Source organism: Pelophylax lessonae, assembly GCF_965119305.1.
Source record: "Pelophylax lessonae genome assembly, chromosome: 3".
Lineage (NCBI taxonomy): Eukaryota > Metazoa > Chordata > Amphibia > Anura > Ranidae > Pelophylax > Pelophylax lessonae.
The window spans coordinates 415,828,493-415,850,079 of record NC_138770.1 but is presented as its reverse complement, the minus strand read 5'-3'; the positions used below and the strand labels follow the sequence as shown (position 1 = coordinate 415,850,079).

At 43.8% G+C, this 21,587-nt stretch overlaps 1 protein-coding gene across 2 annotated transcripts in view; it reads right to left on the bottom strand.

Annotated features, from left to right (window-relative positions):
* LOC309550988 (uncharacterized protein) overlaps positions 1-21,587 on the bottom strand; it is a 100,435-nt gene that overhangs the window by 46,784 nt on the left and 32,064 nt on the right. For both annotated transcript variants that reach the window (XM_082251409.1, XM_082251408.1), the window contains exons 4-5: positions 7,672-7,796; positions 7,368-7,431 (exon numbers count right to left, since the gene is read on the bottom strand). In XM_082251409.1, the coding sequence (XP_082107535.1) occupies positions 7,368-7,431; positions 7,672-7,796 (189 nt within the window). The remainder of the gene's footprint in view (positions 1-7,367; positions 7,432-7,671; positions 7,797-21,587) is intronic.

Genomic DNA, 21,587 nt, shown 5'->3' with positions numbered 1-21,587 from the left:
GGACGTTGCTCTCTGTTTTTTCAGGCGTGTTGCTTGAAAAAGTTTCACAGAGATCCAATTGTGAGTCCAAAGCGCATTTCCGACGCGTTTCGGCTATAGGGTAGCCTTTTTCAAGGGCTTTGGGTTATCACTATTCTGTAAAGATAGTGATAGATGTTGTTTAAGTCTTTTTGTATTTTAATAAAGTATTTTTTTTGCTTAGTATTTGTTAATTCATATATACATACTTTTTCTGTTTATTTCTGTGAGCCTCCTTTTGCCTGGATGGATTCGCAGCAGGAACCACTATGGTGCAGTCTGAGGGATATATATATATATATATATATATATATATATATATATATATGCGTTATATATTGTTTGGTGTATATTGTATTAGGTTTGGAGGTAAGTATATGACTTACTGTATTGTTGTCTTCCAATTTTTGAAGTTGGAATGTGGGAGGTAGTATCCTATTCTTATGATGAGTGGATCTGAGAATACATACATGTAAATGTTAATATTTGATGATTGTGCAGGGTAGTGGAATAGGTTTTTTGTTAGTTTCTTGGGTGGGGTACTTACAATAGAAGTAACTTTTTCCCCTTTTAGTTGATCATTTTTTGAAGGTTTTTTCTTATAGTTTTAGGTTTTTCTGAAAGATATTCCAGGTTATTTTGTTAGAATGTTTGTACAGTATCTACACACGTACACTCGTATGTGCACACATGTGCATACATGCACACGTATGCACGAATATACCGGTGTGAGCGTATACACTTACTCTTATATCGTAGGTATGTAGTAAAGGAGACCTTTTTCCTCCCGCACAATCATTAGTATGTGGTAGTCACAGTTATTGTGTAGACTTACTGTTGGTGAGAAGTTATATATAAAGTAAATAATATATATACACATGGAGTCCAGTGAGCTAAAAAGTGCTGGTTTTATTATTCAAGTGACTTGTAGTGTTTCCAGTGGATGATGGGTCATCCTTAAAAGGACTTACTGTTTAGTGGTTGCTTCCTCGTGCTGCCATTCAGTCTCTCCAGTCCCTTCAGTGTGAGGGGATCGTGGAGAGACGTTGGTTCCCCGGCCTTATAAAGCCTGTCGCGCAGGCGCCGTGGGTCCCGCACGTACTCGGCTAGGTTACGCAATTGGCGCGGTCCGGGTTACTGCGCATGCGCCCGAAGGTGCGCGCGCATCCCGAGGTCCGTCATTGCGTATTGGCCGCCGACACGGAGAGGAGGAACCAAGATCCCTGGGAGGGGGATCTTGATGGGGAAGATGGTATGTCCCGGTGTTCCATCTTAACCCCTGGTTGTCCAGGGGCTTACCGTGCCGGGTGCGATTTTATCCAGGCTAATATGAGGCTCAAGCAAATATCACAGAATAATCATATAGTTAAAGGAAATCAAACATTGATATCACATAATAGGTCATATATACGCAAGTAATGGAGCAAAAAGAATAAATGGAAAAAACTTAGTTTTAACAGCAGTTTCAAGAGTATAATTCTCTGGTTTATATGGGGGCGATCAGGCTTGGGGTACATTCTGGGAAGAGGGAGGGGAAAAGGGGGGGGGAGGGAAAATAATAATGGTAAAAAATAATAAATAATAAGAAATAAAAAATAAATAAATAAAAAATAATAATAAAATAAAATAAATGAAATAAGGGGAGAAGGTAAAAGGGAGGGAGAGGGTAGTGAGGGAGTTTTATTTAGTTTTGATGAACCTGGATAAGGGGTTTCATCATGGTAAAGTATCTCTATGGAGTAGTATCCTGTGGGGTGGATGTCACATTGTTTTTTAGTTAGCAGAACTATGTACAAGAATTTTGGTGAATGGATGAGAATACTTCCTTTTTAGGAAAACTGGATATCTATTGTCACATTCAGTTGTTTATTCTCTTTCCCATCTCTTGTTTGGTTTTGCCAATGTAATATGATCCACATTCGCAGCGCATGAGGTATATTACTCCTCTAGTCCTACAATTAACGAAGTGTTTGGGTCTGAATTCTTCACCGTTGGGAAGTATTGTATCAGTACATTTTTGGATGACCTTACATTGGGCACAACTTCCACAAGGGAATGTGCCTTTGGCTTTACAGGGGTCTTTCCTGCTTCCCTCTTTATATTCGCTATGCGTGAGGTTCTGTTGTAGAGAGCCAGCTTTTCGGTATGTGATCCTTGGGGTGTCTGGTATAAGATGTTTTAATGTAGGGTCTTCTTTAAGTATAGGCCAGTGTTTTTGTAGTATCCTTTTGATCTTTGGATATTCATTAGTATATCTCATTATAATCCTGGTATTGTCACTTTCCTTCGTGGTTTTTTTCTCTTTCTTTTTGAATAGGATTTCTTGTCTTGATTGTATATTGACCTTATTGTAAGCTTTTCTGAGGGTACTTTTTGTGTATCCCCTTTGGATGAGTCTTTCAGTTAGAAGTCTTGCTTCCTGTTGGAAGTCTTGATCAGCTTTACAGTTTCTTTTAAGTCTCAGGTATTGGCTATATGGAATAGCTCTTTTAAGGGGTGTGGGGTGAAACCTGGAGGCATGTAGAATAGTATTTCCTGCAGTCTCTTTCCTGTAAAGTGTTGTCTGTATTTGGCCAATTTCATCTTTTATTATCCAGGTATCCAGGAATGCTACTTTTGTATTGCTATAATTTGACGTAAAAAACATGTTATGATTGTTGGTATTCATTTTATTTAGGCATCCTTTTATTTGTTCTTCTGGTCCATCCCATACGATCAGGATATCGTCCAGATATCTTTGCCATAATAGTATATGGTCGGTATACATACGGTTTTCTTCATTGTTTAGGAATTCTCTTTCCCAATCTCCCAGGTATATGTTGGCGTAGGATGGGGCACAACTTGTGCCCATCGCTACGCCACATGTCTGCAAATAGTAATTACCATCAAAGGTAAAGTAATTATGATTAAGAATGTATTCCAACATCCGGGTGAGATGGAATACATTCTTAATCATAATTACTTTACCTTTGATGGTAATTACTATTTGCAGACATGTGGCGTAGCGATGGGCACAAGTTGTGCCCCATCCTACGCCAACATATACCTGGGAGATTGGGAAAGAGAATTCCTAAACAATGAAGAAAACCATATGTATACCGACCATATACTATTATGGCAAAGATATCTGGACGATATCCTGATCGTATGGGATGGACCAGAAGAACAAATAAAAGGATGCCTAAATAAAATGAATACCAACAATCATAACATGTTTTTTACGTCAAATTATAGCAATACAAAAGTAGCATTCCTGGATACCTGGATAATAAAAGATGAAATTGGCCAAATACAGACAACACTTTACAGGAAAGAGACTGCAGGAAATACTATTCTACATGCCTCCAGCTTTCACCCCACACCCCTTAAAAGAGCTATTCCATATAGCCAATACCTGAGACTTAAAAGAAACTGTAAAGCTGATCAAGACTTCCAACAGGAAGCAAGACTTCTAACTGAAAGACTCATCCAAAGGGGATACACAAAAAGTACCCTCAGAAAAGCTTACAATAAGGTCAATATACAATCAAGACAAGAAATCCTATTCAAAAAGAAAGAGAAAAAAACCACGAAGGAAAGTGACAATACCAGGATTATAATGAGATATACTAATGAATATCCAAAGATCAAAAGGATACTACAAAAACACTGGCCTATACTTAAAGAAGACCCTACATTAAAACATCTTATACCAGACACCCCAAGGATCACATACCGAAAAGCTGGCTCTCTACAACAGAACCTCACGCATAGCGAATATAAAGAGGGAAGCAGGAAAGACCCCTGTAAAGCCAAAGGCACATTCCCTTGTGGAAGTTGTGCCCAATGTAAGGTCATCCAAAAATGTACTGATACAATACTTCCCAACGGTGAAGAATTCAGACCCAAACACTTTGTTAATTGTAGGACTAGAGGAGTAATATACCTCATGCGCTGCGAATGTGGATCATATTACATTGGCAAAACCAAACAAGAGATGGGAAAGAGAATAAACAAACATATAAACAGTATGGAGCTATGCAACCCCCATCTCCCTTTGGGGAGACACGTAATATACCAACACGGCTACAAAATGCCCAAAGTGACATTTATTGCTCTTGAGAGAATACATATTCCACACAGGGGAGGAGACTGGAACAAAAGACTCCTCCAAATAGAAACAAGATGGATACAACATTTAAAGGCAACCAAACCACCAGGCCTAAACAAGATTGTAAGTTTCCGTCCCTTCCTTGAGGGTTTCGCCTCGGGAAAAACTGACTGAATGTGACAATAGATATCCAGTTTTCCTAAAAAGGAAGTATTCTCATCCATTCACCAAAATTCTTGTACATAGTTCTGCTAACTAAAAAACAATGTGACATCCACCCCACAGGATACTACTCCATAGAGATACTTTACCATGATGAAACCCCTTATCCAGGTTCATCAAAACTAAATAAAACTCCCTCACTACCCTCTCCCTCCCTTTTACCTTCTCCCCTTATTTCATTTATTTTATTTTATTATTATTTTTTATTTATTTATTTTTTATTTCTTATTATTTATTATTTTTTACCATTATTATTTTTCCCTCCCCCCCCTTTTCCCCTCCCTCTTCCCAGAATGTACCCCAAGCCTGATCGCCCCCATATAAACCAGAGAATTATACTCTTGAAACTGCTGTTAAAACTAAGTTTTTTCCATTTATTCTTTTTGCTCCATTACTTGCGTATATATGACCTATTATGTGATATCAATGTTTGATTTCCTTTAACTATATGATTATTCTGTGTTATTTGCTTGAGCCTCATATTAGCCTGGATAAAATCGCACCCGGCACGGTAAGCCCCTGGACAACCAGGGGTTAAGATGGAACACCGGGACATACCATCTTCCCCATCAAGATCCCCCTCCCAGGGATCTTGGTTCCTCCTCTCCGTGTCGGCGGCCAATACGCAATGACGGACCTCGGGATGCGCGCGCACCTTCGGGCGCATGCGCAGTAACCCGGACCGCGCCAATTGCGTAACCTAGCCGAGTACGTGCGGGACCCACGGCGCCTGCGCGACAGGCTTTATAAGGCCGGGGAACCAACGTCTCTCCACGATCCCCTCACACTGAAGGGACTGGAGAGACTGAATGGCAGCACGAGGAAGCAACCACTAAACAGTAAGTCCTTTAAGGATGACCCATCATCCACTGGAAACACTACAAGTCACTTGAATAATAAAACCAGCACTTTTTAGCTCACTGGACTCCATGTGTATATATATTATTTACTTTATATATAACTTCTCACCAACAGTAAGTCTACACAATAACTGTGACTACCACATACTAATGATTGTGCGGGAGGAAAAAGGTCTCCTTTACTACATACCTACGATATAAGAGTAAGTGTATACGCTCACACCGGTATATTCGTGCATACGTGTGCATGCATGCATGTATGCACATGTGTGCACATACGAGTGTACGTGTGTAGATACTGTACAAACATTCTAACAAAATAACCTGGAATATCTTTCAGAAAAACCTAATACTATAAGAAAAAACCTTCAAAAAATTATCAACTAAAAGGGGAAAAAGTTACTTCTATTGTAAGTACCCCACCCAAGAAACTAACAAAAAACCTATTCCACTACCCTGCACAATCATCAAATATTAACATTACATGTATGTATTCTCAGATCCACTCATCATAAGAATAGGATACTACCTCCCACATTCCAACTTCAAAAATTGGAAGACAACAATACAGTAAGTCATATACTTACCTCCAAACCTAATACAATATACACCAAACAATATATAACGCATATATATATATATATATTATATATATATATATATATATCCCTCAGACTGCACCATAGTGGTTCCTGCTGCGAATCCATCCAGGCAAAAGGAGGCTCACAGAAATAAACAGAAAAAGTATGTATATATGAATTAACAAATACTAAGCAAAAAAAAATACTTTATTAAAATACAAAAAGACTTAAACAACATCTATCACTATCTTTACAGAATAGTGATAACCCAAAGCCCTTGAAAAAGGCTACCCTATAGCCGAAACGCGTCGGAAATGCGCTTTGGACTCACAATTGGATCTCTGTGAAACTTTTTCAAGCAACACGCCTGAAAAAACAGAGAGCAACGTCCAAAATAAAAGTCACTTTTTCACCTATGTCACGGATATTCTCCAAAACTTTCCTTTCTTTTAAACACCATTTGGGTCTATAACCCAAAACACATATGCACTGGATATATGTATTATTGTAAACAATATTGTACAAATAAATATTGACTACTTTTTTACAAATTGTGTATAAACTCACTTGCCCGTAAAAGTCCCACCCCCTCTTTTTTGACTTGAGGCATCAAACAAAAATCCCCCTACTCCTTACTAGGCAGAAAAAAACTGAAGACCTATAGAAGAGAGAGGGGAGTTTACCACCTGGGACTGCCCATAGGCATAATCTTTTTTCTGTCTAGTGCCCTACCCCTGTAAGGGCGATACACGAATAATGGAGAAGCTGTGTCCGTCAATGAACGAAAGAGAAATATGCTTTAATTATGCAGACAATCCTGCAGACACTTAGCACAGCTGTCTGCTCGTACCTCGTACTGGCAGACAGTCAATGAATTGGAGGAAGAATCATTGGACTTTGAGGACATTCACCAGTTCATTAGGAAACACAAGCCATCGGCACTGGAGGCTGGTGGTAGATATAGTTCATTTATTCACAGAGCTCTGTGAATGAAAGAATGAATGAATGACACTGCCATGCACGCTGCGCTGTTTTCATTTGCAGACAATGGGTGCCGGGAGAAGATCCACAGCCCGTTGTCACAAAGAGGGGGATCGGGGGGTTGAGGGGACTGGAGAAGAGGCAGGAGCATGTACAGGTAAATACAGGTGGATCATGTAACATGTTCCAAAGGTGAACTTATCCATTAGGAATAAGTTGACGGTGCTGCACAAAGTCAACAACTGCTGAGAACGGGTGTACAGCTATACCTGAATGTATTACACTATTGATCCTGCTATAATTATAGTATTTAAAATTGTACAAAGATAAAGAGTTCATGTCACAAATATAATTAAAAAAAAAAACATAAAAAAAACAAAGATCACATAAAAAATGCTTGGGGCAGCAATTGCTTACTAGTTAGTACTTCTGCCTTGCAGCACTATGGTCCCTGGTCATTGCACACAATGGGGACAGCACTTAATACCAGCAAGAGATCCGACAAATGGTAAAGCAGCAGATTTCAGGTTCTAGAGCCATCCTGGAGTAAAAAAATAAGTATATATATATACACATGCATACAGTACATGGATACACACGGTACACAGTACTCACGGATTCAAACTGCGGCTGAGCTGGCCGTAACTGTATGACCTCTTTCCACAAGGCCTCATTTTCCCTGAGTTAAAAGGAAAAACAATATGTTTTTAATGAGTTTCATAAAATCCCAGAATGCTTTGACTTTAAAGGAATATTCAAAAGCCTTTCAGAGCTAAGAACATACTCATTCTTTCCAAAGTCAATCAAGCCAGTTTCAAGGGATGTCTACTTGATTTTTTTTTTTTTAGCTGTGAGGGTATGCACTGTAAACTTCAGTACCCTACAATTCCTATGCAGCTCTACAAGCAGTCTACTGTACCTCTTTAGGGATTCCACAGTCGAATCAAGTACGTCTTGTCTTGCTTGAAGCTGATGCAGAAATGTGAGTATTTTCTGCATGTCATCTGGTCCAGATTTACCTTCTTCAATGCGAGGAACAGATACCTGGATAAAAGAATTTCCAAGTTGCAGAGTGTTTAGAATTAACCACAAAAACATTTAACTTTCACCAGCATCAGTCACTTGCATAACTGACATTCAGATATGTAGACATATATTGGAAAAATAAATCAATGATTAGCATACGGGGACAGAGTAAAACTGCAAATCCAGTTTCCAAAGATAATCTGACTAAATAACTTTTAGATAAGTAGCAGATGATGGCTTCCCAAAACCAGAGGAAGAAAAGACAGGTAACATTTATGTTCTATGACTGTGTCAGGCCTACTCAATAAGCAAGTTTTCCATCTGTTTGCATACTTTTGTGCAATTTTTCTTTAAGGGAAGTATAAATTCACAAAAACATAGCATAAAAGCAAAGATCAGGAAGAAAGAAATGAGATTTAAAAAAAGGGAGTTAAATATTTCAGCTTTAGGGTACACAATCATGCAGCAACAGATTTAAGTAAACTATTTACTAAATTAACACATTTTGGCTGCTCATGTTTAAAGCTGAAGTTTAGCCATAAGAAAACATCGTCTATAGCTTTATTTAGCAAACTTACCTGTAATGAAGATGTCCCAGACAGCTAGATACTAAGGAAATCTTCTGCGCAGGGATGCCCTGTCCCCTCTCTATCTCTACATGTCTAGCGCCGTGGGGGTTAATAGCCTCAGCTCTTTAGAGAAGCTGCAGTGAAAAAGTCCAGACGGGGACTCACCCTCTCCTCCTCTAATGAGAAATGTTCTTACATTGCTTTCACTGCGGTTTTCAATAATCTGTGAATGGAGGAAAAGTCTGATCAGCCACAGGATTCTCTCCTCCAATCACAGATCATATTATAGGTAGTTTATACAATGAAAGATCATTTTTAAATGGAGGAGAGGGGAGAAGTGTTAGGTCCTTGGCAGAAACTTTTTCCCTGAAGACCTGAAGCTTTAAACCCCTGCAATTCCCAAAAGTTAAAGTGTTTGTTACCCAAAAAAATGGATCCTGTTCACTTAGAGCATATTATACAGCACAGTGCTTCTACTGCAAAATTTAGCCCTTTATACAACCTAAAATAACTGGCTGATCCTGCCTTGTGCTGCCCTCCCCCATGTAAACTGACCACGGATTATAATGGCTGCTGAGCCCTGATACCGTGGTCAGTAGGGCTGCGGAATATAATCGAAAGATCGATGCATCGCGATTCGACCCTTCGTGATTCTGCATTGATGCGGGAACCCTGAATAATCGATTCCTGGCTCCTCCCCCCTCCCTCCCTCCACAGAAGTGTCATTGCTGGATTAATATGCAGCGGTGGCCTGGCTGCATCCGGCGCTGTTGCCCTCTCATTGGATGGTGTGTAGCCTCAGGAGGCGGGCGCTGCAGCACACCAACGGGCCGCCCCAACCACGCTCTCCCCCTTCCTCGGGATTTGTAGCTCTCACCTCCCCCATGGGCGGGTGTAGTCCTGCTCAAAGCCGACACAGACATGGCTGCAGCTATCATCACATCCCTCGGAAGAAACAGTCTGCTTCAGGAAATGAGCTGCGAGGGGAGGAGGAGGAGGGGTGCACTGCTAGGAGTGCTCGGAAGATGAGAGACCAGCCTGTCATGCTAAAAGTAAGTGAGGAGTGAGTGAGTGCATAGAAGTGGCCCATCCCCCACCTCTGCTGTACCTCCAGTCTGTGTACTACTGTGCCTATCACATTGGGGCTTTTTTCTGTCTAGTTCCTCCTGTAGTGTGTCTGCAGTCTCTGACCCTCTCCTGTAGTGTGTCTGCAGTCTCTGACCCTCTCCTGTAGTGTGTCTGCAGTCTCTGACCCTCTCCTGTAGTGTGTCTGCAGTCTCTGACCCTCTCCTGTAGTGTGTCTGCAGTCTCTGACCCTCTCCTGTAGTGTGTCTGCAGTCTCTGACCCTCTACTGTAGTGTGTCTGCAGTCTCTGACCCTCTACTGTAGTGTGTCTGCAGTCTCTGACCCTCTACTGTAGTGTGTCTGCAGTCTCTGACCCTCTCCTGTAGTGTGTCTGCAGTCTCTGACCCTCTCCTGTAGTGTGTCTGCAGTCTGTGACCCTCTCCTGTAGTGTGTCTGCAGTCTCTGACCCTCTCCTGTAGTGTGTCTGCAGTCTCTGACCCTCTCCTGTAGTGTGTCTGCAGTCTCTGACCCTTTCCTGTAGTGTGTCTGCAGTCTCTGACCCTCTCCTGTAGTGTGTCTGCAGTCTCTGACCCTCTCCTGTAGTGTGTCATCTCTGACCCTCTCCTGTAGTGTGACAAGAGCGTCCTTTAAAAGCAAATGAAAATAAAAATGATTCTTTAATGCTTGATTGTTTTTTTTTTTATAAAGTTTTGAAAACCGTTGGGCAGTGGGCTGGGCATGGGCAGTGGGCTGGGCATGGACAGTAATAGTGATGCATCGTGATGCATCGCGGAATCGAATCGCGACCCTAATAATCGTAATCGCATCGAATCGTGAGGTAAGTAAAGATGCGCAGCCCTAGTGGTCAGTTCACATGCCTCCGTCATCCACAGCTCTCCTCTGTCCTCCTCTCTCCCCCCTCACTCATGACAGTGCCCGCCCCCTCCCCTCCTGCTGCTAATAACACTATATTGTGATGATACAATCCCCTCTGGTAAATAAGGACATGTGCCCCACTGCATGTGTTTTAAAAAAAATTGATTTTTAATACAACTTACCTGTAAAATCCATTTCTTGAAGTACATCATGGGACACAGAGCCATAATCATAACATATGGGTTATATAGGCCACCTATAGGTGAAGGACACTGGCAACCAATCAGAATTGATGACCCCCTATATAACCCCTCCCACCCAGGAAGTACCTCAGTTTTGTAGCAAGCAATAAAAGACCCCATAGAAGAGGGGAGGGACCCCTGTGTCCCGTGATGTAATTCAAGAAATGGATTTTACAGGTAAGTTGTATTAAAAATCAATTTTTCTTTTCGTACATCACGGGACACAGAGCCATAATATTAACATATGGGACATCCCAAAACAATGCATCTGAGGGGAGGGGGGACGCCAAAACAATACCCCCATCTGACCCTTAACAGAAGGATTACACCGCTGCCTGCAGTACACTGCGGCCAAAAGCAGACTGCTCCTGGGTCCCAACATCCACTCTATAGAAACGAGTGAACGTATACACCGATGACCAGGTCTCAGCCTTGCAAATCTGAGCCATAGAGGCTTGATTGTGATGTGCCCAAGAGGCACCTACTCCTCTGGTAGAATGTGCCTTTACAGGAAAAGGTGGAACCTTTCCTACTAAACCATACGCCTGGGTAATAACCTGGCGAATCCAACAGGAAATCATAGATTTAGATGCTGCCAACCCCTTCCTGGGGTCTTCTGGCAGCACAAACAAGCTCTCCGTTTTACGAATATGAGCTGTTTCCTGTAAATAAAATTTAAGTGCACACATTACATCAAGGGAATGCAATATTTTTTCCTCCTCTGAGTGAGGATCTAGAAAAAAAACAAAGGTAGTATAATGACCTGATTTAAATGAAAGGCGGACACTACCCTGGGCAAAAAATCTGGATGAGGACGTAAAATCACCATATCTTGATAAAATATCAAGAATGGCTCTTCAAGCTGCTAGTTCCGATACCCTTCTAGCCGTAGTTATTGCAATCTAAAAGACCAGTTTCTCTGTCAAAAGAACTAGGGGAACCTTCCCCAGAGGTTCAAAAGGCTGTTTTTGCAAAACTGCCAACACAAAATGTAAGTCCCAAGGACACAATGGTGGCTTCACTGGAGGAAGCAAACGTAATATTCCCCGGACGAAGGTTTCCACCAACGAATGGGAAGCGATCGGTTCCTGGAAAAAAAATAAAAAACGATAAAGCTAAAATCTGCCCTTTAATCGTGCTCAGGGCTAATTTCATATCTACCCCTGCTTGCAGGAAGGATAGAATTCTCCCGATGATATATTTGCGGGGATGCTATTTCCTGGCTTCACATCAGGCAATGTAGGATTTCCAGACCCTGTAATAAATGTTTCTAGAGACTGGTTTCCTAGCGTTTATCAGTGTATGAACTGCTGGGCCAGACACCCTGCTCTTCCAAGATTAAGGCTTTAAAAGCCAAGCCATTAAATTTAGAGACTGTATAGCAGGGTGGAATATCGGGCCTTGAGAGAGCAAGTCCGGATGCAGTGGAAGGACCCAGGGCCTTGTCACTGCCAACTTCTGGATTTGTGCATACCAAATCCTCCTTGGCCAAGCCGGGGCTATCAGAATTACTGGTTTCCCCTCCAGCTGGATCCTGACAAAAGACATGATATCAGCTGTACCGGAGGAAATGCATAGATCAGGGAATACTCCTCCCAATGAGTCACCAAAGCATCCACTCTGACTGTGAGTGGATCCCTGGTCCTGGACACAAATCTCTCCAATTTGTTGTTGAACCTGGATGCCAACAGATCTACATCTGGGACCCCCCAGCGTAGGCAAATCAATTGAAAAATCTCGGGATGTAAGGACCATTCCCCCCGGAGACATCTGTTGACGGCTCAAGTAATCTGCCTGCCAGTTCTCCATTGCCGGAATGAATACTGCTATCAGACATGGCACAAACTTCTCTGCCCAGGACAGGATAATATCCACCTCTTTCTGGGCTGAAAGACTCCTTGTGCCTCCTTGATGGTTGTCATAAGCCATGGCCGTGGCATTGTCGGATTTTACCCTGACAGGGTGACCCCGAAGTCTGGGCGTCCAGAACTTCAGCGCCCGACTGACTGCAGGAGTTTAAAAATGTTGATGGGGAGACGACTCTCTACCCAAGACCACTTCCCCTGGACAGAGGCTTCTTCTAGGACTGCTCCCCAGCCAGAGAGACTGGCGCCCGTAGTCATGACCTTCCAGGTCACTGGAAGAAAGGATTTCCCCTTCTCCAGATTTCTGGTCAACAACCACCAATTCAGACTCTGTATTACTCTTGGTAGCAGAGATATGAACCAGTCCAAAGACTGAATTTTTCCATTCCACGCAGACAGAATGTTGTTCTGCAAGGGTCTGGCATGGAATTGAGCATAGGGAATTGACTCGAATGTGGACACCATTTTCCCCAGTAACGTCAAGCAATGACGTATAGATGGATATCTCAGTCTCACTATAGACCGAACCTGATTCTTCAGATCTGAGACCCTTCTTACTGGCAAGAATATCTTTGCGTGCACCGTGTTGACAAGACGCCCCAGGTATTCCAGATGCTGGACTGGCTGTAATGCTGACTTTGCTAAGTTCAGTATCCAACCCAGACATTTCAAAAAATATACAGTCTGAAGGAGGTTTTGGCTTAGAGCTGACACTGATCGATCTATTAGCAATAGATTGTCCAGATATCCTATAATTGATATCCCTCGGGACCTTAGAACAGCCAATACTGGAGCCAGGATCTTTGTGAACACTCTTGGTGCTGTGGCCAACCGAAGGGCAGGGCCACAAACTGAAAGTGATGGTTTCCCTTTGATGGGTCTGAAATATAGGCACATGAAGATATGCATCCTTGATGTCTATGGATGCTAAGAATACCTCTCCCTGCAGGGAGGTTACGACTGAACAAATTGATTCCATGTGGAACGAACAAAATGTTCAGAAACAGATTCAGCGCCTTAAGATCCAAAATAGGTCTCACATCCCCGTTTGGTTTGGGGACCATGAATAAGTTTGAGTAAAACCCCCAAAACCTTTAGTTCTCTGGAACCTCAGTTATCACCCTTTGAGCTCTCAGCTGGTCCAATGCCTGCCCTTTCTTTTAGGGGATCTGTTGGTATACTTGACCTTACAAACCGAGGACACACATAGATGTCTATCCTCCCCTCTCCATATCAACATTGAGCAGGTTTAAGGACATTTATTGCCAGTTAGCGGTTTCAAGGGATACAATATGTTGGATACACATGTTGTACTATGGTACATCTTGAATGATTGTTCGCCATTAACTTTTTTCCAGCATTGTTTGTTCCCTCTGAAAAGAAGAATGTCCTGGAGTTCTAAGGTTCACTTATTCGAAGTATACAGAAGGCTATTGGTTTGAACTGCCCTGCATTCCTCATATTTGTATACATCCAGTGAAACTTCAACTAAATGTTAATGAAACAATTAGTGCACTGGTGATCTATTAGGATGTCTGGGGGCGGTTGTTCATGAAGTGCAGGGTTGTATGGCTGGGGCCCTTTATGTGTGAATGAGAGTGAATGTGGTTCCTTTTACAGTATCAAGTGCTACAGGTTCTTCTTTGGTCTGCTGTAGATTTTAGTGACTGAAATTTGTTTGCCAGTCATGTTTTTTCAATAAAGTAGTTTTTGCATTTATTCCAGTGTTGAGCCTCTGTTGCAACTGCCTTGCAAGGGTAACTATTTTGGAACCTTGTTGTTTGTTTTGCTAAACTTTGAATTGTTGCTAAGGCTCCCCGGTTTGTACTTGACCGTATGGTGCATACAAAATCAGGAAATACCATTCCCCATGCATCAGGGTTGAATGGTTTCTTTGGACCCCTTGAAACGGTTTTATGCATAAATGGGGAAAGAGAGTAGTTTAGGCTGATCCTGTTTGCCACAGCTGAAAGCACAGGGTAAGAACGTAGAGTAACAATATGCTTTAAACATACTTTTAAACATACCCTGTAAAAACCTGCTACAATGTCTAGCAGCTTTTCAGATAATCAGCACAGAGAAAACACATAGAGTAATAATATGGTTTAAACATACTCTGCATAAATCTGCTACAATGTCCAGCAGCTTTTCAGATAACCAGCACATAGAGTAATAATATGCTTTAAACATGCTTTAAACATACTCTGCACAAACCTGCTAAGAATGTCCAGCAAAGGCGACCATGCAATTGCTTATGTGCCAGGGCTAACACAAACAAAGAGGGGAGAGCAGAATCCGGTAATCAGCTCAGACTAGGAACACACAGTGTAATCATATGGTATAGGCAAGTTTTAACATACTTTGCATAATCTGCTGCAATGTGAATACAAGCAGTAATACACTTGGCACAAGTCTCGGTAATCTTAATAAAGGTGACAGTGCATAAAATATTTACAGTTTTGGAATTTTTAACCATTAAAAGGTTCTTTGTTTGCTGTGTAAATGTTTAAAATGGACTCACCAGTCCTGCCACAGGAAACGGCTGAAAGCAAGTTTCCAATCTTCACTACTCATGGTGAGCATAGCCTTAAAGACCTTCAAGGACAGGGTCCCCTATATTTGAGGGGCCACAGCCTTGGACCTATAGAGCACCCTGCACGGGGCGCCTTTGGGTTTTGGTATTCCAAGGGTCTGGATCCCAGGGTCCAGTGCCTAAAAAGGACAGCATTACAGGCAAAACCTTGTATCTGCTTCCCGAGGCTCGGGTACCATCTTTTTAGTCCATTGACTGTTATTCGATGGATCCGATAGCTAACCCCTTAGATTCAATGATTTTTGATTGGAGTTTTATAACATAATCTTCTTTCTTCTTCCCTGAAACATAACAAACATGTGGAGCTCCTCTCCACAGCGGCCTTCACCCTTTAGAAACTGGCGAAAAAACTGAGGTACTTCCTGTGTGGGAGGGGTAAGATAGGGGGTCATCAATTCTGATTGGTTGCCAGTGTCCTTCACCTATAGGTGGCCTATATAGCCCATATGTTATGATTATGGCTCCGTGTCCCGTGATGTACGAAAAAAAAAAATTTGATTTCAGAGCGGCTCCCGGCGCTCACGTGATTGCTCACTGCTCTCCTCCTTTTCTCCCACCTGACATCAGTGGGTGTTCTTGGCCCCTCCCGCTGGAGCTGTCAGCCCACGAGAGGAGGCTCAGCGATCCACGTGAGCGCAGGAAGTCATTTTGAAATCAGGTAGAAATTGTCATACTTTTTATGGAGCACATGTCCTTATTTAACAGAGGGGAGTGTATCATCATAATATAGTGGCTTTACAACCACTATAAGCAGCAAGAAGGGGATGGGGCATCCCTGCAGTGAAGATTTCTACAGGATCCAGCTGCCTGCATGACATGGGACATACTTCATTACAGGTATTTTAGCTCACTAAAGCTAAAAAAAAAATTTTCATGGCTAAACTTCAACTTTAAAAAATGTTTCAACTGTTCTTCCTAGACAAAAAAACATAATTCAACCCTCGCAATGCAGGGGAGCTCCACTACAAGAGTCAGTTATTTTTATCCGGAGTTCAGCTTTAAGACACTTTAGAGGATACCTTCAATGCCAATACACTGTGCTGGTCCAAAACCATTTCCTTTTTTTTTTTTTCTTAATACTGTAGAATTCCCAAGAAAGAACTTCACTAAACTTTAGATGTTTTGAAACTACCCAGGAAAGACAACTTTGATGTAGTTTTAAAAACAAAATGCCTTTTCTGTGGATAGAAAATGTTTTTTATAAGGCTTATGAGCTTCTAACAGTCATAAGTAAGAACATTTACATGAAGTTTGACTTTAATGTGGCCAGGTTTCCTCTTTAGTGTGTTTGATATAGAAGTGGTTTGAACCAGCAAAAGAACGTGGCTCCCAACTTTCAGCTGGAGCTTCTACTTTCAGGGTACATACACATTGGACTTAAAAAACGCTACTTCTAGATTTAGAGACATTTTTTTTTTTACAAGTCAAACTGTTCCATTATTAAAAACATTGGCATGGAACAATGTCACATACATACCACAGCATTAAAAAGTACATAGATAACTAAAAGTACAAGATACAGGAGAATAAAAGAGAAAAAGGTAACCCCTTACGACACAAGGGCTAGTGAAGGCTTTCCACCAGCAGCTATAGTAAGATAAGCCAGACAAGGCGGCACAGCCAGGTCAGCCAAAATGGGCCGTCCAAGGCTGCCACACCCTGTCAATTTTTTAGGGCAATTCCGAACTATATACGTTAACTTATACAGTGGAAGAACCGCATTGATGGAATTTTCCCACAAGACCAGGGGGGGGGGGGGGGGGCGTTCCACTTTAAAATTATTTCTCTCTTAGCATAATGTAAAAGATAAGAGATTGATATTTTTGTATATCTGGGTCTTTTCTCGTCATCAGAGATACCCAACAGCGACAAAGCAGGGGAGATAGGGCGGGTCAGCTGTAGACGGAAGGTAATTACCTCGAACTCACATAGCGGGGACATTCCTGAGATCTCTGAGGAAATATCCTATGCAGTCTCTGGGAGGTGTAGTGCACTCTATGTAGAAATTTAGTCTGAATCAGCCTGTTTCTGGATGAAATCATAAGTCTCGTACTAGCCTCAAAACAGTCCTCCCAGTCCTCTCTGTCAAGGTCAGGTAGGTCCACCCTCCACACCTCCCACAGTCTATCCATTGAGAAATGGATTTTACGGTAAGTCAAAAATCCCATTTTCTCTTTCGTTCATTGACGGACACAGCTCCTGAGAATCTTGACCAGTGGGACATCCCAAAGCAGTGTCAAAACCTGAGGGGTGGGAACAGCAAAATAATTCCCAAGGCTAAACTGTAGCCAACCAGGTAACAGGAGCTCAACAAAAATGAACTAGAGTCCACCTGAAACATAAGAGGGAACAGACCTTCTTAAAGACCAGCCTGCAAAACGTTGCTGCTAAAAAAAAAAAAAAAGAAGCATCCGCAGAGGCCAATACATCCACTTTATAGAATTTTGTGAAAGTGTGCACCGATGATCAGGTGGCCACCTTGCACACCTGCCTCACTGACGCCTGATGCCGGAGAGCCCAAGAAGCACTGGAGCGTCCGAGTGGAGTGCACCTTTACAGGGAAAGGAGGAACAGGACCCTGATCGAATAGGCCTGAAGTCACCGTCTGTCTGATCCATCTTAAAATGGTCGCAGAAGCAGCCGACAGTCCTTTTTGAGGCCCATCCGTGAGCACAAATAGGGAGTCTGACTTCCTAAAAGACTCCGTAGCTGGCAGGTACACCCGAAATTCCCGAACCACATCCATGGCATGCAACGCAACTTCCTTAGGATATTTTGGCCTAGGACACAGAGGCAACACAATGTTCTTATTTAAATGGAAATCAGAGACAACTTTTGAAAGAAACAACGGACAGGGGTGAAGAACCACCAAGTAAGGGCTGTGACAAGATAACGCCGCCAATTCCGACACCCTGTGCGCACAGGTGTTTGCAACCAAAAAGGCCGCCTTCTGGGACAGCGTAAGCAGGGGAATCTCCTGAAATTTTTTTAAAGGGAGGCTTCTGCAGGACTGAAAGCACCAAGTTGAGATCCCAAGGCGGTAGCGAAGATCACACTGGAGGAGTCAAATGTTGAGCCCCCTGACTTCCCCCAGGGAATGCTTGGCCAAGGGTCATTGAAAGAAGACCGCAAAGGCCAACACCTAGCCCTTGATGGTACTCAAAGCCAATTTCTGCTCGAACCCCTGAAGGTCAAAACCCGAGCCAACGAAAAAAAGCAAGGGTGAACACCAAGCAAGTCATACCACAAAATGCATGCTTTCCACGTACGATGATAGATCTTCCTAGCTTTCAGCAGTATCGGAATCACTGACCCAGACTCACCTGTGCTTCAGCACCTGGCTTTTAACAGTCAAGCCATCAAAGCCAGCGACTATAACGCAGGATGGAAGATCGGCCCTTGGGGCAACAGATCCTCCCTGAGAGGCAGTCTTCAAGGGACGTCAGCGACCAGCCTCACCAGGTCGGCGTACCAAGACAGGCGAGGCCAGTCCAGACCTAGAATGACTGGAATCCCTTCTGCCTCGATCCTGCGCAAGAGTCTCGGCAGAAGCTTGAGAGGAGGGAGGCGTAAATCAGACGATACTGGCCCCATGGGGCCACTAGCCCATCTGTGGCATCTGCCAGAAGATTCCGTGACCGTACCACAAATCTCTGCACCTTTCAGTTGAGCCAAGACACAATTGATGAAACACATCCGGATGAAGGGACTACTCCCCTTGGTCCAAAACCTGCCGACAGATAATCCGCCTGCCAGTTTTCCACCTCTGGAATGTGTACGGTGGGAGAGGGCCAGAAGCAATTGTTCTGTCCACCATAGAATGTCAGCTACCTCCAGAGCTGCCAAAACACTTCTTGTTCCACCCTGGTGATTGAATTGAATTTGCATTGGACACCCCTGAAGACGATCCGTCCAGTGATCCAGTCACAGCCTGATCACTCGGAGTACCAGGACATTGATCGGGAGTCTGGACTCTTCCAGTGTCCAAAAAACCCAGAGCTCTGGCCCAGGATACCTCGACACCCAGACAGACTGGCATCCGTGGTTACAACTGTCCAATACAAGGGGGAAAATTTGCCCTGAGGAAGGCCCTGAGAGCGAAGCCACCAGACCAGGGACCCTTTTGTTTCCCAGCTCAGATGGATCTGATTGTCCAGAGACTTCAAACACTTGTCATATTTGGCCAAGATCTCCCTTTTTGCAGGGAACCCGTCTCGAACTGTGCAAACAGAACTGCCTCGAAGGGTAGAAACCATCAGGTCCAGCACCCACATGCAAGTTCGGATGGATGACCATCTGCTGGACAGAAAGAGATGAAACCCAGCATGCAATTTCTGGAGTTTGTCCAGAGGAAGGACCACTCTGGCTAGAGTCGAGTCCTGAGTCAGACCCAGATAGTCCAACTTTGAAAAAGAAACCAGAGTAGTCTTCTGGTAATTCAGAAGCCAGCCGAACTCCCTCAGAGTCCGTATAGTGATTTCCACATGGTCCACCAGAGCAGCAGGGGACTCCACTCACAGGAGGAGGTCGTCCAGGTAGCCCAGGAGTTTTGAAGACCCGAGGAGCAGAGATAAGCCCAAAGGGTAACGCTACGAACTGATAATGTTCCTCTCCCACGGCAAAGCGGAAAAAGCGCTGGTGACGGACACATATCGTAATGTGTAAGTAAGCGTCCTTGATATCGCCAGAGACAAGGAAATCCCCCCTCATGCAGGGATGCCACCACCATGCGAATGGTATGGTATGAATGAATCATCCTCACTATCGGAAAAATCAGGGTGCGTGGCCACAAACCCATCAGTGGCCGAATCAGATTCAGGATCTGCAGAGACAGAAGAGGCAGCGGAAGGCGGTGGGGCTCTTTTTGCTAGCCCGCCACCCAAAAGCCACCTCCACCCGGGACACAAAGGACTCCAGGACCGCCGCCAGTGCATTAATGGGTGGTTGGGACCCAGAGGGCCCCTCAGTCTCTTAGAGGAGGTCAGGTGGGAAACGTGCTCCAAAGACTCCATGGATAAATGAGGGTACCCCCCACACAAAATGAAAAACACTGCTAAGGGACACCCCCACAATGCTGGTAACACCACCTGGCCGCCAGCAACAGAGCACCCCACGATCCTGCAGCAGAGAGAGACCAGACTCACCACCCCACCAAACAGTCACCGGCAGCAGCCAAAATAAATAAAATGTACTCCAAGTGCGGCGTCCAGGAAGGGTAGAGACCCAGGAGTCAGCACCAGGAAAAAAGGAGGGGCTCCCACAGCCGAAAGCGCCACCCAGAGGCACCTCTGTAATGGCTGTCGCTGATTCCTATGCCGGACCAATGCAAAATGGCCGCTGGACTACACCAACCTATAAACAATATAGGCCACGACAAAATGGTGGCCCTGCGTGGCTCCATGAGGCTCCCAGGGACCCAAGAGGGATCCCTGGGGCCCAGGCAAGGCACAGAAAGGAAGTCTGGAACTGGGCAGGAGCCCCCACCAGGTACAGTCCCCCTCCCTACTCAGCTAAAAGCCAAGTCACCGGCGGTGCAAATCCCCCACCCCCACCACCAGTACAGCACCATGCCCCAGCCCCACAAAGCAGCCCAGATCACCACACTACCCCAGATAGGAGGGGTGGTGGATGGGGGGCTAGATGACCCACAGTGACCACCAAGGCATGGAGGGGGCCCCAATGGGAAGGAGGGGAACCCAGGGGTCTGACCACCCCAGGGAGGGGCTCGCGTCCACTCCAAAACCAGACAGGCACCAATCCAGACAGAACCGCCTCGCCATTGAAATGGGGGGGCTGTCGGCCAGGAGGAATGCGATCTCGCAAGGCATTTAACTCACAGGCCAGCCCTTGTCCAGTGAGGCTATGTTGTGGCCGACCTAGTGCGGAGCTGTGGTTTGTGCACGCTCGCTAGCTAGACTGGGATGACCACTGGATCTAGATTTTCCAGCCCATCGCCCAGTCCGGCAGTTGATTGTAGATCTCACAAGATAAAAAACAGGAGAAAAAAGCCATCTAAAAAGAAAAAATTGCCAGGACCAGAGAGTACCCATAGCAGAGAGGGCGAGTATACCTCCTGGGACTGCCCATAGGCATAGTCAAGTTCTTTTTCTGTCTAGTGTCCTACTCCTGTAGGGGACAGTATAACCCACTGATCAAGATTCTCAGGAGCCGTGTCCGTCAATGAACGAAAGAGAAAATTTGTCTTGGCTGCAGCTGAGCTGCAATATATATATATATATATATATATATATATTTTTTTTTTTTTTTTTTAACTTTATTAGCCCAGCCAACTGTTAAATGTGCCTCACTCTGTGCAAGTCATAAAGGGCAGCTTAGCTGGAAGATTTATTTCATAGGCAAACCCATGTGATTACTATGGCTCTAACAGTGATCACATGATCAGGGTTCAAAGTGGACTCATTAATCAGAAATCAGCACTGTCAGTGACAGCAGGTTCCTGGAACTAAGAGACCAACCTTCTGTGGGCTCCCAGTTGCAAAAGGAAATGCAGAATAATATTTCTCTGTCAAGGGGCATCATGCTGATCACCAATTAAAACAGACTGTGATAGTAAGAGTGTAATAACATTTCCTTATAAA